Below are 11,799 nucleotides of genomic sequence, written 5' to 3' on the forward strand. Positions count from 1 at the left end.
AAGGGTGCATTAAGTATAGGCTAGTACATTACACATATAATATGACAATAACAATCTATACAAAAGGAATTAATCGTGTTAAATAATTAATTACCAGCCATAAGAGGCATACACAGACGTCATTCTTTTATTGGTACTCCCTGGATGTGATAAGATCTGAAACCGTTCAATAATCGATCATAACGGTGTCCTGTGCCTTTAAGACGCCGCTCAGGGAGGACCCTGCGTCGGCGTTTGACGCTCAGGAAGTGGACTAACCACCAAAGATTCCCGCAGATTCGATATCGATTGTCCCAATGTTACAAACGTGTTCACACTGACGTAAACCTTTGATTAAATATTTTTTGTGGGATATCCGAGACGATAATGCTGGATGGTTGCGCTCATGAAATTCACCAGAGATATATGCAGGCTGTTGGGACTCGGGAGCGGTAAGAAACACTCCCGGTTTTCAAAACTTTCTAAAAAAAAAAAAAAAAAAAAAAACTCCAACCACAAGTTCAACGGATCCCGTAAACGACAATGAAACGCGTGTGACAGCGAAATCGTGGATTATATCTTAACACGTGTTTTGTTCGTTTGTTTGATACGCTGAGTTTTGTGGTTGTATTTTGAAGTTGTCTTCGTCGTGAACTTGTTGCTGAGTTCTTGGCTGAACAATGAAAGTTCCCCTCTTTACCAGTTCCACCCTTGCTTGCACCACTTCCAAGTTATTTTTTTTTTTTGCGCTTTCGGTTCCAAGACGGTTGTTATAATCTAAAACACACTTTAACAGACTTTTATTTTATATCCGCAAAAGCCCGCAATAACAGAACTTTACACGCCTTGGTTGGCCTGTTTTTATATATATATATATAGCAGGAGATGTAGATTAAAAAGGCTCAAACTAACACGGATTAGGAGTTCATTCCCTGCTGCATGTTGGTATGGTAACAATGCCTTCAAATAGGGTGGCAAAAAGCCGTGTAGTGGAGTACATTCAGAGTTACACGAGCAAGGCATTTGTGTTATGTGTGTTTAAAACATGTCATGTGTCCTCACTTTGTTCCTCTTCTCGCTTCTCCATGTGTGTTTGGTGTGCTTGTAGAGCAGGTCGGTTTACTTACTGTTAAAAACCTTCATCAGAGGCGGATGAGGAGCATCCAGGAATGCCTCATTTAATCGCCTCTGATCAGAAAGTAGATAATAATAATAATAATGCTATGATCTCCTGTTTTACTTTTGTGTGTTTTTTTTTTTATATATGTCACACTTTGAGACACATTAATGTGGCAGGGGTAACTCAGAGCTGCACGTTTCTTCTGTTTTGTGGTTCTTTGATAAAGAGCTGTCATGTCACAAATGATCCAGTGTTAACGTTGTAAAGACTCCATCCACTGTTGTACCTTGCAACCACGCACTTTGTGGTAGAAAGACTGATGATTCACTGTGAGTGTGTTACTATTTTTATTGCTGTGTACACACTCCTGTCCTAGTCATGTTCCAAAATCACCTAATGCCACTGGTGCTTAATAAGTAGATTTATTATTATTTATAATAATATTAATAATAATATTAATTTCTCTCTGTAATGCCATGTTGAAGATCAGTAAAGAAAAAGAGCAGATTTCTTGGTTAAAGCTCCGGTCCACGGTGATACAGTTATTTTGCATTCCTGTGGAAAGAGCTCACCTTTCAACTCGACACAAATTTAGGCAGTCTCCTTGAAGGGGAGAAACAGAGAGTCTTTTGTTGCTTTTGTCTGTGGATCTTGGATCATTTATTTGTTGGGAGGGCATTCCATTATAGTTAAGATTTAACAAAAAGCCTGATTCAGCTAATGGGATGGAGCTGTGCTTTAGCAGTGGTTGTTTCTTGACATTTGAGTAGTGAACCAGACACGGACAGCTGAAATTCCTTCCACTTTCTTAACTCCTTGCGATGGTATAATGGTAGAGTCTTTACTGTACCAAAGCCAATGAGGCAAAAAAAAAAAAAACCCTGCTTGAATGTACACGGATGGATGGTTTAGGCAACTAAATTAGATAGTGACTTATGTTCCACTTTCTAATCATATATTTCTCAGCACTGCCCAAAATGTTGCCCAGAGCCCCAGTGCCCTGTATCATATACATACAGAGAGAATGAGGAAGCCCAGTTGCAGCTTGTCTTCCTTTTTTTTCCACAAGCAATGTAGTATGCAACACATAGAGCTTGCACTAATGGAGCAAAGCAAGTTACCCTTGCATCTATTCCTCACACGTCACAGCATGAGTCACAGACCAAGTATGAATTTGTCACTACTCTGGAGTTCTTTGCTGAACAAATGGAAATCTGACACCGCACAGATTCCTGCATGGTCCAGTGTTTTGCTTCCTTTTGTCTTTCCATTTGTCTGCTGCCCAGATCAGTGACAGGGTTCGGTTTTGATCCGATCTGTTCCCCCCGTGTACACACACACACACACACACACACACACACACACACACACACACACACGCCGCATTCAGGGCAGTAATTGTTTTTTCTATGTCTTGATTTTTCACCCTAGTCTCTGAGAAAAGATTCTGTGTTCTCAAACAGCAGTGCCCGAGGCAGCTGTGTGTTCCATGTTGGGCGCATGGCAGTGAAAAAGTTTGAGTAAACACATTTCTCATAAAACCGTAGAGCATCAACTTGAATCAATCTCACTGATCAGTTTTCTGTTGTGTGTACATTTTGGCTTTTTTAAAGCAACAATGCTCATCTTTCCTGTCCCCACCCAATGTTATTGAGATTTCTTTGTTATGTAAGTTCATAGCAGTAAGACTTGATTGTGAATGAGGAAGGAGTAGTGTTTTTAATTGCAATCCAGTCAACCAATGTTTCTTTCGGTATCATTGTTATTATAGAGCCAAACCGGAAATCATTTTGTGGCTTCACCTTTCTTTCTAATGGATGCTTACTCCTTTATGTTCAGTCTGTATAGCTGATGGCATGTGAAATATCCTTACATAGCTATACATTAATCATCTGATAGAACATAATGTGCGTAAATAATTCACAAGCTTTGATGGGATTGTTGTGGGATAAATTGCCTGATGTCACATGTGATTTGACATATGTTCCAATGTTTTTAGGTTTGTTTTTCAATGAAATTGCAGGAGAAAGGAAACATTTTTTCATTTAGAGCTGTTTCAACTGACAACATATCTGGTTCCCAAACATTGACAAGAATGAAGACAGCAGAACACTGTGTAACCAGGTCCTAGAGCTGATGTGCTGTGTGTTTCCCAACAGGCCCCGCTGTCCAGCAGCAGGAGGAGCAGATGGACTGTGGTGCCGCAAACTCTGACCCAAGCAATGATGCCACTTTGTCACAGGTAAACAAATGGTGTCAGACCGACAGGGCATTGTCAGTATAGCAAAGAGGTGAAGGTACAATGTGTAATGTTCAACTCTGTGTGTGTGTGTGTGTGTGTGTGTGTGTGTGTGTGTGTGTGTGTGTGTGTGTGTGTGTGCGTGCGTGTGTGTGTGTCTTTAGGATGCATTAAATGGAGAAGAGGATTTGAGTGAGGAGGAGAAGGTCAGACAGAGGGCAGAGCGACGTAAAGCCAAGAGAAAGGTGAGCATGCCAACCCTTAAAGATCCTTCTTGATGCACTTTAAATACATATAATATAATACAGTCTATTACACTATGAATGATGGGTAAAGTCATGCATTTTCTGATGTGCCAAGTACTGAATCTGTTTCAGCGCCGTCGAAAACGTAAGAAGCAGGAGCAGGTTAAGCAAAATGAGAGTGCTGAACGGGTAATGATCACATTATTCCCTCTAGGAATGCACTCTACATTTGCCTTTTACTGTGAATAACTGTGTGGTCCTGCACATTAGGATGATGAAGACGAGGATGGAGGTGCAGAGTCTGAACTGGATGACAGCGAGTCAGAAGCAGAAGTTGATGCTGAAGAGGAGAAAGTGAGGGTGCAAAAAGAGGAGGAGGAGGAGGAGGAGGAGGATGCAGCTGCTTCACACAATCGCACCCCCACTCCAGTCATGGCTCCTTCAGGAATCAAAGGACATCAGAAGAACCCAGCTAGATCCACTGAAGAGGTAGGGGAACTATACTAGAGTATTATGCATGTGTGAAACTGTAGCCACAACTTCAATAGAAAATATCACCATTAATCATCATCACCATCTCTAGATTAAGTCAATGAGTCACTCGGTGTAGTACTTGAAATAAAAACCTGCATGCTTGTAGAACTGAATGACACATGATTGAATACCAGTGTCTTTGTGTCCCGCAGGAGCCAGAGTGGGATGTGAGCAGTGCCTTCTTTGCTAATGCTGCTAGCCATATCAAACCCAAAGGAACAAGTCGCAAGTCCAAAGAAAACAAGGAGAATGAAGCCAGGAGAGAGGTGAATGAACGCTCATAGATAATGTAAGATGAGTAGGTATAGCAAGAGCTCCCGCTGTCATTACTGCTGTTACTGCAGCAGTTCCAAAGTCTGATCTGTGGAGTTGTGGACTCTGGACCATGAATTCCTTTACAACAGTTGTTCAAGTGTGTGTGTGTGTCTGTGTGTGTCTGTGTGTGTCTGTGTGTGTGTGTGTGTGTGTGTGTGTGTGTGTGTGTGTGTCCTATAACTCAGCTGTAGGATGAAGCTTACCGTGGTCATTTGTGTGCATTGCTTTAGTTGTTGAAATACATATGTCTTACTACCATATAATAGCATTTGTTGATGAAAGTAGACAAAAAGTAGATGCATAAACTAAAACACTCAACCAGCTGCTAGATACTTCTAAAAGCTGTTTTTGTTTCTGTAGTTACAAAAATGACATATGTACATATTTATGGTTTTGTTAGCGATAAATTTATTTATATTAATATTTTATGTAAATCAGAGCATTTTCTGTTGAATGTCTTGAACTTCATTATCAAGTACATTTTCACAGCTGTGAATATGAACTGATTTTTTTTCTTACAGACAAACGGAACTGACACCATGACTAAGAAAAGCGCATCACTGACAGGTGAGGAATGATTTCTGCACATCAGAGTACATAATTACCCTTTTTATTAGTTTATTCATTGAAAAAGAAACCAAACCATAGAGGAAATTATTGATTACACATAACTTTGTACAAGTGTATCAGCATGCAGCACTGTCAGTTCAGTCCTCAGGCTACTGGCTCACCAGAGGATTATTTACAAGCATGTTTTCTTTCTAGCAGAAAAAGGGATAAAGCTGGTGCAAGAGGGGCAGTACCCACAAGCAGTCAGTATGTTTACAGAAGCCATTAAATGTGATCCAAAGGATAACAGGTACATCATCATCTGTACTCATCATTACTAGTTTACTATAATGGACTACATACATTTTAGACATGTGTAACATATTCCTTTTTCCTTTTTTAAATTGCATCCTGCAGGTTTTTTGGGAATCGTTCCTATTGCTATTACTGCTTGGAGCAGTACCCTCAAGCCCTGGCAGATGCTGAACGCTCCATTCAGCTGGCCCCAGACTGGCCCAAAGGACACTTCCGCCAGGGCAGTGCTCTCATGGGCATGAAGGTGGGTACAGGATACTGTGGTAATGGGATACAGCATGTAATCAAAGAAATATCTGCTGAAGAGCCTTTGTGTTAAAATTAGTCTTTGCTAACTCATTATGTGGGTCTTTGTGTGTGTTGTAGCGGTACAGTGAGGCAGAGAAGGCTATGGAGCAGGTGCTCAAACTGGACAAAGACTGTGAGGAGGCTGTCATTGACCTTTTTAACTGCAGAGTGCTGCAGTTAATGGTAAATACAGTGCACTTGCAAACACAGTGTAAAGCTTGGTAGCTGTGAATGAAAATGACCACAGCTTCCGCTGGACTTTCCATTTTAGAAACAACATTTTATTAAGCTAGCCATCTTGACTTAAAACTTAATTCCTTTTGATTTTCAGGACTGATTATTCTTTTTTCTCTATTCTTTCCTCAGGATCTTGGTTTTGAGGAAGGGCAAAGCGTCATGCTGCTGGAAAGATTTTCAACTGTGCAGGCTGTTCTTGCATCTTGTTCTGATGTTGCCAGGGGTAAGATCACATGTACATATTTTCATATTTTATATTGAAAAAAATGGGCCTGCATTTTCTCTTTGTAAGATTGGAAAGCAGTAATGTATAGAATAGACTGTATGAAATGAGCCTTTATCCTCTTACATTCTATTGATCAAGCTCTTTTTGTTCTGCAGCTGGGAGCCAAGATCCATCAGTTATGCAACCAGGGTAGGTTACCACTTGTTTGTTTAATCAAAGTGAGGGGCCAGAGGGGTACGTAGCCTCTCCTGAGGCTAAAATTGATTTTGTTCACTTTAGTTTACACCAAGTATAAATCTTGACGTCACCAGTTTCTGTGTGGAGTACTATTTTAAAGCCTTGAGTTCGGCATTATGGCTATCGCCAAATTTCGTAACATTCTCGTATTCCAGATGTTTCTTAAAGATTTTGAGCATTAAACATGCAATGCAGTAACATAATCTTGATTCATACTTGATCTGCACTGCCTTGTTTGACAGTTTGATCTGAGTTTTGTGCGTTGCGGTGGACAGACTCAATAAGAATGACTTGTCAATCACATGGTAGCCACGCCCATAATTTATTAAATGAACATCATACTCTATGGAAGAAGACGTGAAACTAGTGATTGTGACCATAATCTCATTGGGAAACTGAGAAGTAGGGTCCTTTCCCCACAAGACTCCAGGAGCTGCCCCCTCCTGGCCATTACATAGAATACAAGTTAAAGACACCTCCGCATTGGCTTCACTTCATAAACCTGAAAGCTTTTTATATATTGTCAGGGGTGTACAACATTTGTCTTTATAGGTTGTCACATCTTTGGTGAAGTTCCAACAAATGATTCATTTCAACTGTGATATTATTGCTTTCAATCACATTCTTTCTCTTTCCTTCAGAAGCCCATGTCCATCTCTGTGGGTGGGAAATGTGACGACTGAGCTAACTGAGAAACACCTATGGGACCTTTTTAAAATGTATGACCCTAGTCTATTAAAATATTTGAGACTAACCTTATATATGACTTAAATGTTCCTATTCCTAATAAAAAAAACTGGAAAGGCATTTGCGTTTGTACCTCTTTGAACAGAAACATGAAAGTCCAATATTTAGACATTTACTTGTCAGTTAAGTTGTTTGCTTTGCGTTGTAGGTATGGTGAGATAGAGAGTATCCGTGTGCTGCATGAGAGATTCTGTGCCTTCGTCAACTTCAAGAATGCAAACATGGCCGCCCGTGCCATGGAGAAACTTAATGTGAGTACTTGCTTGTTCTCCTCTCTCAATCTTGTGTCTGTTTTTAAAGAACATTTTTGTAGACTAACAGTTGGATATATGCTTCCTCTCTCAGGGTTATTGTATTGAGAACACACGTCTAGTAGTGCGTTATCCTGACCGCCGCACTCAGAGGGTCCTTCCTATTCCACTTAAGACCTGTCTCCCTGTCACACAGCAGGCAGGGGCAGCTGCTGGGTAAGACACACTTCAGCCTCACTTTAGAAACTCTCTAGATCACCGAAATCATACGATAGAACTGCAGTTTTTATTGCTTTTATACTTAATATGCCTTCCCTGTGTCTTTTGTCTCTCTTTATGTCATCCTCCTCTCTGCCCAGACCACGACGACGTGGCCCAGTAAACGGAGACGAGTGTTACTTCTGGAGAACCACCGGTTGCCACTTTGGGGACAAATGTCGCTACAAACACATTCCTGATCAGAAAGGCAAGGACAGGAAGCCCTGGCAGCCTTGAACTTAGCCTACTCTCTGCCCCAGTAGTATGCAGGACACTGGGACGCACAGACTGAGCCAAAAGGAGCTGGCACTTACTGGACCAGGTTCTAAGGGCTAAAAATATTTACTGTAGCAGAATGGACCAGAATAGTCAATGGATCTTAGCCAACACTCAGGCTTTAAGGCCGGGATCGTCACACATGTGCCACAAAAGACTGGGAGTACGAAGGTTTTTTTTAATTTTTTATTTCAACCCAAGACTAAACTGAACGATATTACTCAGTAGTACAACATTAACCAGAGGTGAGCAACAAATTCACCTGGTGTAGTCTTTGTTTTGAATGAAAACCCTCATAACCGCAGTGCTTCATGGCACATGGTGACCTATTCTCGCTTTAAGGGATACAACCTAACCTCATTGGCGTACAACATAACGAGGAAGTGAAACTGCCTTGGTACACAATTGGGGAAAAAAAAGAAGTAATGGCTCCGTCATGTACAGCAGTAATGAAAGGTAACACAAGGTTCCTCAGTGACGATCCTGGTGACCTTTCTTCTTTAGAAATTCTATCACAAAGAATTGTTTCTCCCCATTTTTAAAGTCACTTGACCAATACTTTAACATGCAGTTTGTGAAGCTGATTTCTAACAGCTTCTCAGACCACTTTTTAATTGCTCACACCAGTCTGCGGATCATACTGGGGCTCCATTCCCACTCTGCCAGTATCAGCATATTGTCCACCAGACCAAAGACTTACCAACAGACGTACTTGACATTTCAGTACCTCCCCTATGCAGATGAGGGTTTTCCTTTAGCCAATAAGCTACAGAGACCCAGATAGGTGCCTTTATACTGTGCTGTGTAGCCTTAGTTAAGATGATCATACATGGGTAAATAGACTTGCGACATTGCAGAATTGTATGTATTAATGTGGATTAGGTGTGCCTATTGGCTGTGAGTGAGTCCGCACATTGCATGCCCGTTCTGTTATCTTGGAGGGCTCATTGTGCTTCATAACCATACTTGTAGGGTATGGAAGAAGTAACAGAAACACCTGTCGATCTCATGCAATTCAGTAGAATAAATACTACCTTTTCTCTATGGCAATTTTGAGGTTGAGATAGTTTTTGGTTTTGTTGTATTGGATTGCATGAAATGTCAGGTGTGCAGACTTCTTGTTCTCGCAGACTATAGGAGAACTAGTTGCGGCACTGATCTGCATACCCAATGCAAATGAATAGCCTTCATAAGTTTTTATCTCTGCATTAGAATATGAAATATGCTTTCCAGGTACATTTGCATAGTAAACATGACAGTGCTTTATGTCTATGCAAAAGAAGAAGTGGCTACTTAATTGTAACTTCTGTGTCAGACATACACACCTGCCACCTCTGGCACAAGTAGTCTGTTGATCTCTATGACAGACATGGTGATGTCATTTATAAACTAGTTCATACTACAAGACAGTGCCTTATAAGAATTCATGCTCAGTCACATTCATGGCAACGTGTGTAACACAACAAAGAACTTGTGAACCTTGAAAAGCAGTGTTTCTGACCTTAGGGGTGTCTCCATTTCAGTATTTCAGTGAACCAAAGAATGCTTCATCTAACGGCTCTGCACTGAAAGCAACTTTGTTTTATGAGTTTCAACACTAGACAGTGCATTAAAATCCATTGGCATGTGTCTGTATCATCCACTAGATAACAATCACAGCTACAACACCTGGCTTATGTCCACACTACGTTCACTAGTAAACTATGCACAGCATAGTCAGAGTATTTATTTTCCTATTTATACCTACGTTTTTTTTCCATTTCTTTTTTACAACATACTTTGGGAGCTGAATACAGTTTTCAATTCTTTTGTCTATTTACTTTATGGTAGGTTAAATAAATGTCCCCTCCTATGTTTATTTCTGATTTGAGGAAAAAAACATTGAGAATACTTTGGTGCAAACACTGTCACATGCTGCACTTCTACTTTTCTTATTAGTTTCTGTCTAATGGTTAAAACTTGTGAAAAAGGAATTGGACACCAAACCTCAAGACTGCACTTGTTGTTTAAAAGAAATAGTGCTTGTTCCTTATTTGACTGGTGCTGTTAGCGACAAATAATTTTGCAGACTAATACCATAGTATATTTTGATTTCATCTTATAGATATTTCAAAATTTGATAATTCCCTGAGTTAAATTTTATGCATTCGGTCTGTTTTTAGTCTTTTTACCTTGTTTCAAACTATTTCAGGAACATGCATTTTTAATTATAATGTACACATTGATAACCAGAGCACTGCAATCCTGTTAATCTTCCAAATATTTTGTATTATCGTTACTGCACTGCAAAAGAGTCTTTTATATTTAATAAATGTATTTGAACCACCTATACCACATATGTCTCTCTACATGAGTGATGGGGGAACTGGGGGAAAAAATATCTGAGGTATGTTGTAATTTTCCTGCACTAGGATGTGATTTTCCTTCTGGCCACAAGGTGGCAGGGTTGTACATGAAAGGTTTGCTTTGAAATATATCACCAACTTAACCAGCCTACACAACACATATACAATCATCTTTTTTAATCTCCAGGAACCAAGACGTTGCTCTAAGTAAATCCTGATGCTCAAAACCCTGAAGAAGTAAATCAAAGAAGACCATACTGGTGTGGAGGGAATATGGTAACCCTATCATCACTAGTAGAAGACACTTGTGTGGCCAGCATGAAAGATGCATTAGGGCCTCTGTAACCACCCAGACCAGTGGGAGATGGAGACATGACTAACAGTACTGAGAACGTGTGGGAAAAGCAACCATTATGCCACAGATGACATTTTGAATAGAGAGGAACTGAAGCCTGATGCCACCTGCACATGCACGTGTACTCCATAAAAGTGTGAGAGTATATCATGCTGCAAAATTAAAGGGGCACTGATTTACACATAAAATTCAATTTACTCATCAAAACGAGTGTGAAAACTTGTATAATGCCTTCCAAAGTTTAAAAAATAACCCAGTAACAGAAAACCTGGAGCTTGACTCATATTAGGGATTAGAATCAGGATATCTTGACTTTGTCTTTGTTTTTGAATTTTAAATTACCCTAACTATGTTAAAGTACATTATTGAATTGGTGGAGTAAATATTGATTTTAGGCTGTATGAATATTAAGGATTTTCTACGATTATATTTCAGATAAAAGTAGGTGTGTTAAGGCATACACTGCTAAGACTCTGAATTTTAACCTTATTTTAAATATTTTTGACCTCATAATCAAACTTTTGCCCACCTTGTGCTTGAGGCAAAGATGGCCTTTGATGCTGGATCTAATGATGTCAACGGCTATGTACAGCTCGCCCCACTCTCAGCCCTATAACTTATACAGCACATCCTCTGTACAGTAGGTGCCTACATGCTCCTATGGCCAGTTTGAAAGTTAATGCGCTATGAAAGCCTGGAGAGACAGCAGTGGGGGTGAGTAAGAGAGGAGGTGCTGTCGTTTGAAAAGGCACTTGTTTATTGTTGGAGAGCATGTATTTATTTCATGCCTCCACAGATTGTGGGTAAGGGCAGAGCCGGCTCGGTCGGCGTAATTAGAGAGGTGGAGAGACAGAGAGAGAAGGAGAGAGAGAGAGAGCTCTGCCACAGAGAGCTGCCTCGCTCAGATACTCTTAGCCTTGTGAGCCCTCTGAGACCTTGTAACGCACTCTCACTAGCACACACACCCACTGAGCTGTTAAGTATTGGCACACAGGCAGGGACACCTGTCTAGTCTAGTTTAATTAGTCTGATATGCAACAGCGCATCACAAGTTATAATGGAAGTCACACACAGCAATGATGGTTATATTTTTAACCCCCCCTCCCCCTTTTTTATTTTTTTTTGCTTTTTACATCTCTTATTCCTCTCTCTGTCGGCCTTGGTGATCCCTCTGATTTGGCCCCGCTAATAGGGGGTCTGGTCTTCCTGTTCGGGTTTAGCAGTCAGGGAGGGACCACCATCCTGCCACCCAGTCGCACCATCACTGGCACACACAAACATCT

The 11,799-nt window shown here is 40.5% G+C and overlaps 1 protein-coding gene across 2 annotated transcripts; it reads left to right on the forward strand.

Moving 5' to 3' along the window:
- Nucleotides 1-235: 235 nt before the first annotated feature.
- On the forward strand, nt 236-10,145 carry zgc:123010 (uncharacterized protein LOC641500 homolog). Of its 2 annotated transcripts, none has more exons than XM_051426648.1 (16): nt 236-431; nt 3,259-3,341; nt 3,503-3,583; nt 3,716-3,772; nt 3,854-4,072; nt 4,270-4,383; nt 4,954-4,999; nt 5,198-5,291; nt 5,399-5,540; nt 5,663-5,767; nt 5,951-6,044; nt 6,203-6,236; nt 6,926-7,003; nt 7,180-7,282; nt 7,377-7,498; nt 7,642-10,145. In XM_051426648.1, the coding sequence occupies exons 1-16, from the start codon at nt 374-376 to the stop codon at nt 7,775-7,777; spliced, it is 1,566 nt and encodes a 521-aa protein (XP_051282608.1). In that variant the 5' UTR covers nt 236-373; the 3' UTR covers nt 7,778-10,145. The 2 variants fall into 2 exon arrangements, with proteins under 2 accessions (XP_051282608.1, XP_051282616.1); XM_051426656.1 differs by having other exon boundaries at nt 237-431; nt 5,201-5,291.
- The last annotated feature ends 1,654 nt before the right edge of the window (nt 10,146-11,799 follow it).

Source organism: Dicentrarchus labrax, unplaced genomic scaffold (genome assembly GCF_905237075.1).
Source record: "Dicentrarchus labrax unplaced genomic scaffold, dlabrax2021, whole genome shotgun sequence".
Taxonomy (NCBI): domain Eukaryota; kingdom Metazoa; phylum Chordata; class Actinopteri; family Moronidae; genus Dicentrarchus; species Dicentrarchus labrax.

What these genes read in the sequence shown, in the direction of transcription:
- zgc:123010 (XM_051426648.1), top strand. Translation starts at nt 374, where the DNA reads ATGGTTGCGCTCATGAAATTCACCAGAGATATATGCAGGCTGTTGGGA. An exon ending in GTGCCATGGAGAAACTTAAT is followed by an intron (nt 7,283 to 7,376) that starts GTGAGTACTTGC and finishes TTCCTCTCTCAG; the next exon opens with GGTTATTGTATTGAGAACAC. An exon ending in CAGGCAGGGGCAGCTGCTGG is followed by an intron (nt 7,499 to 7,641) that starts GTAAGACACACT and finishes CTCTCTGCCCAG; the next exon opens with ACCACGACGACGTGGCCCAG.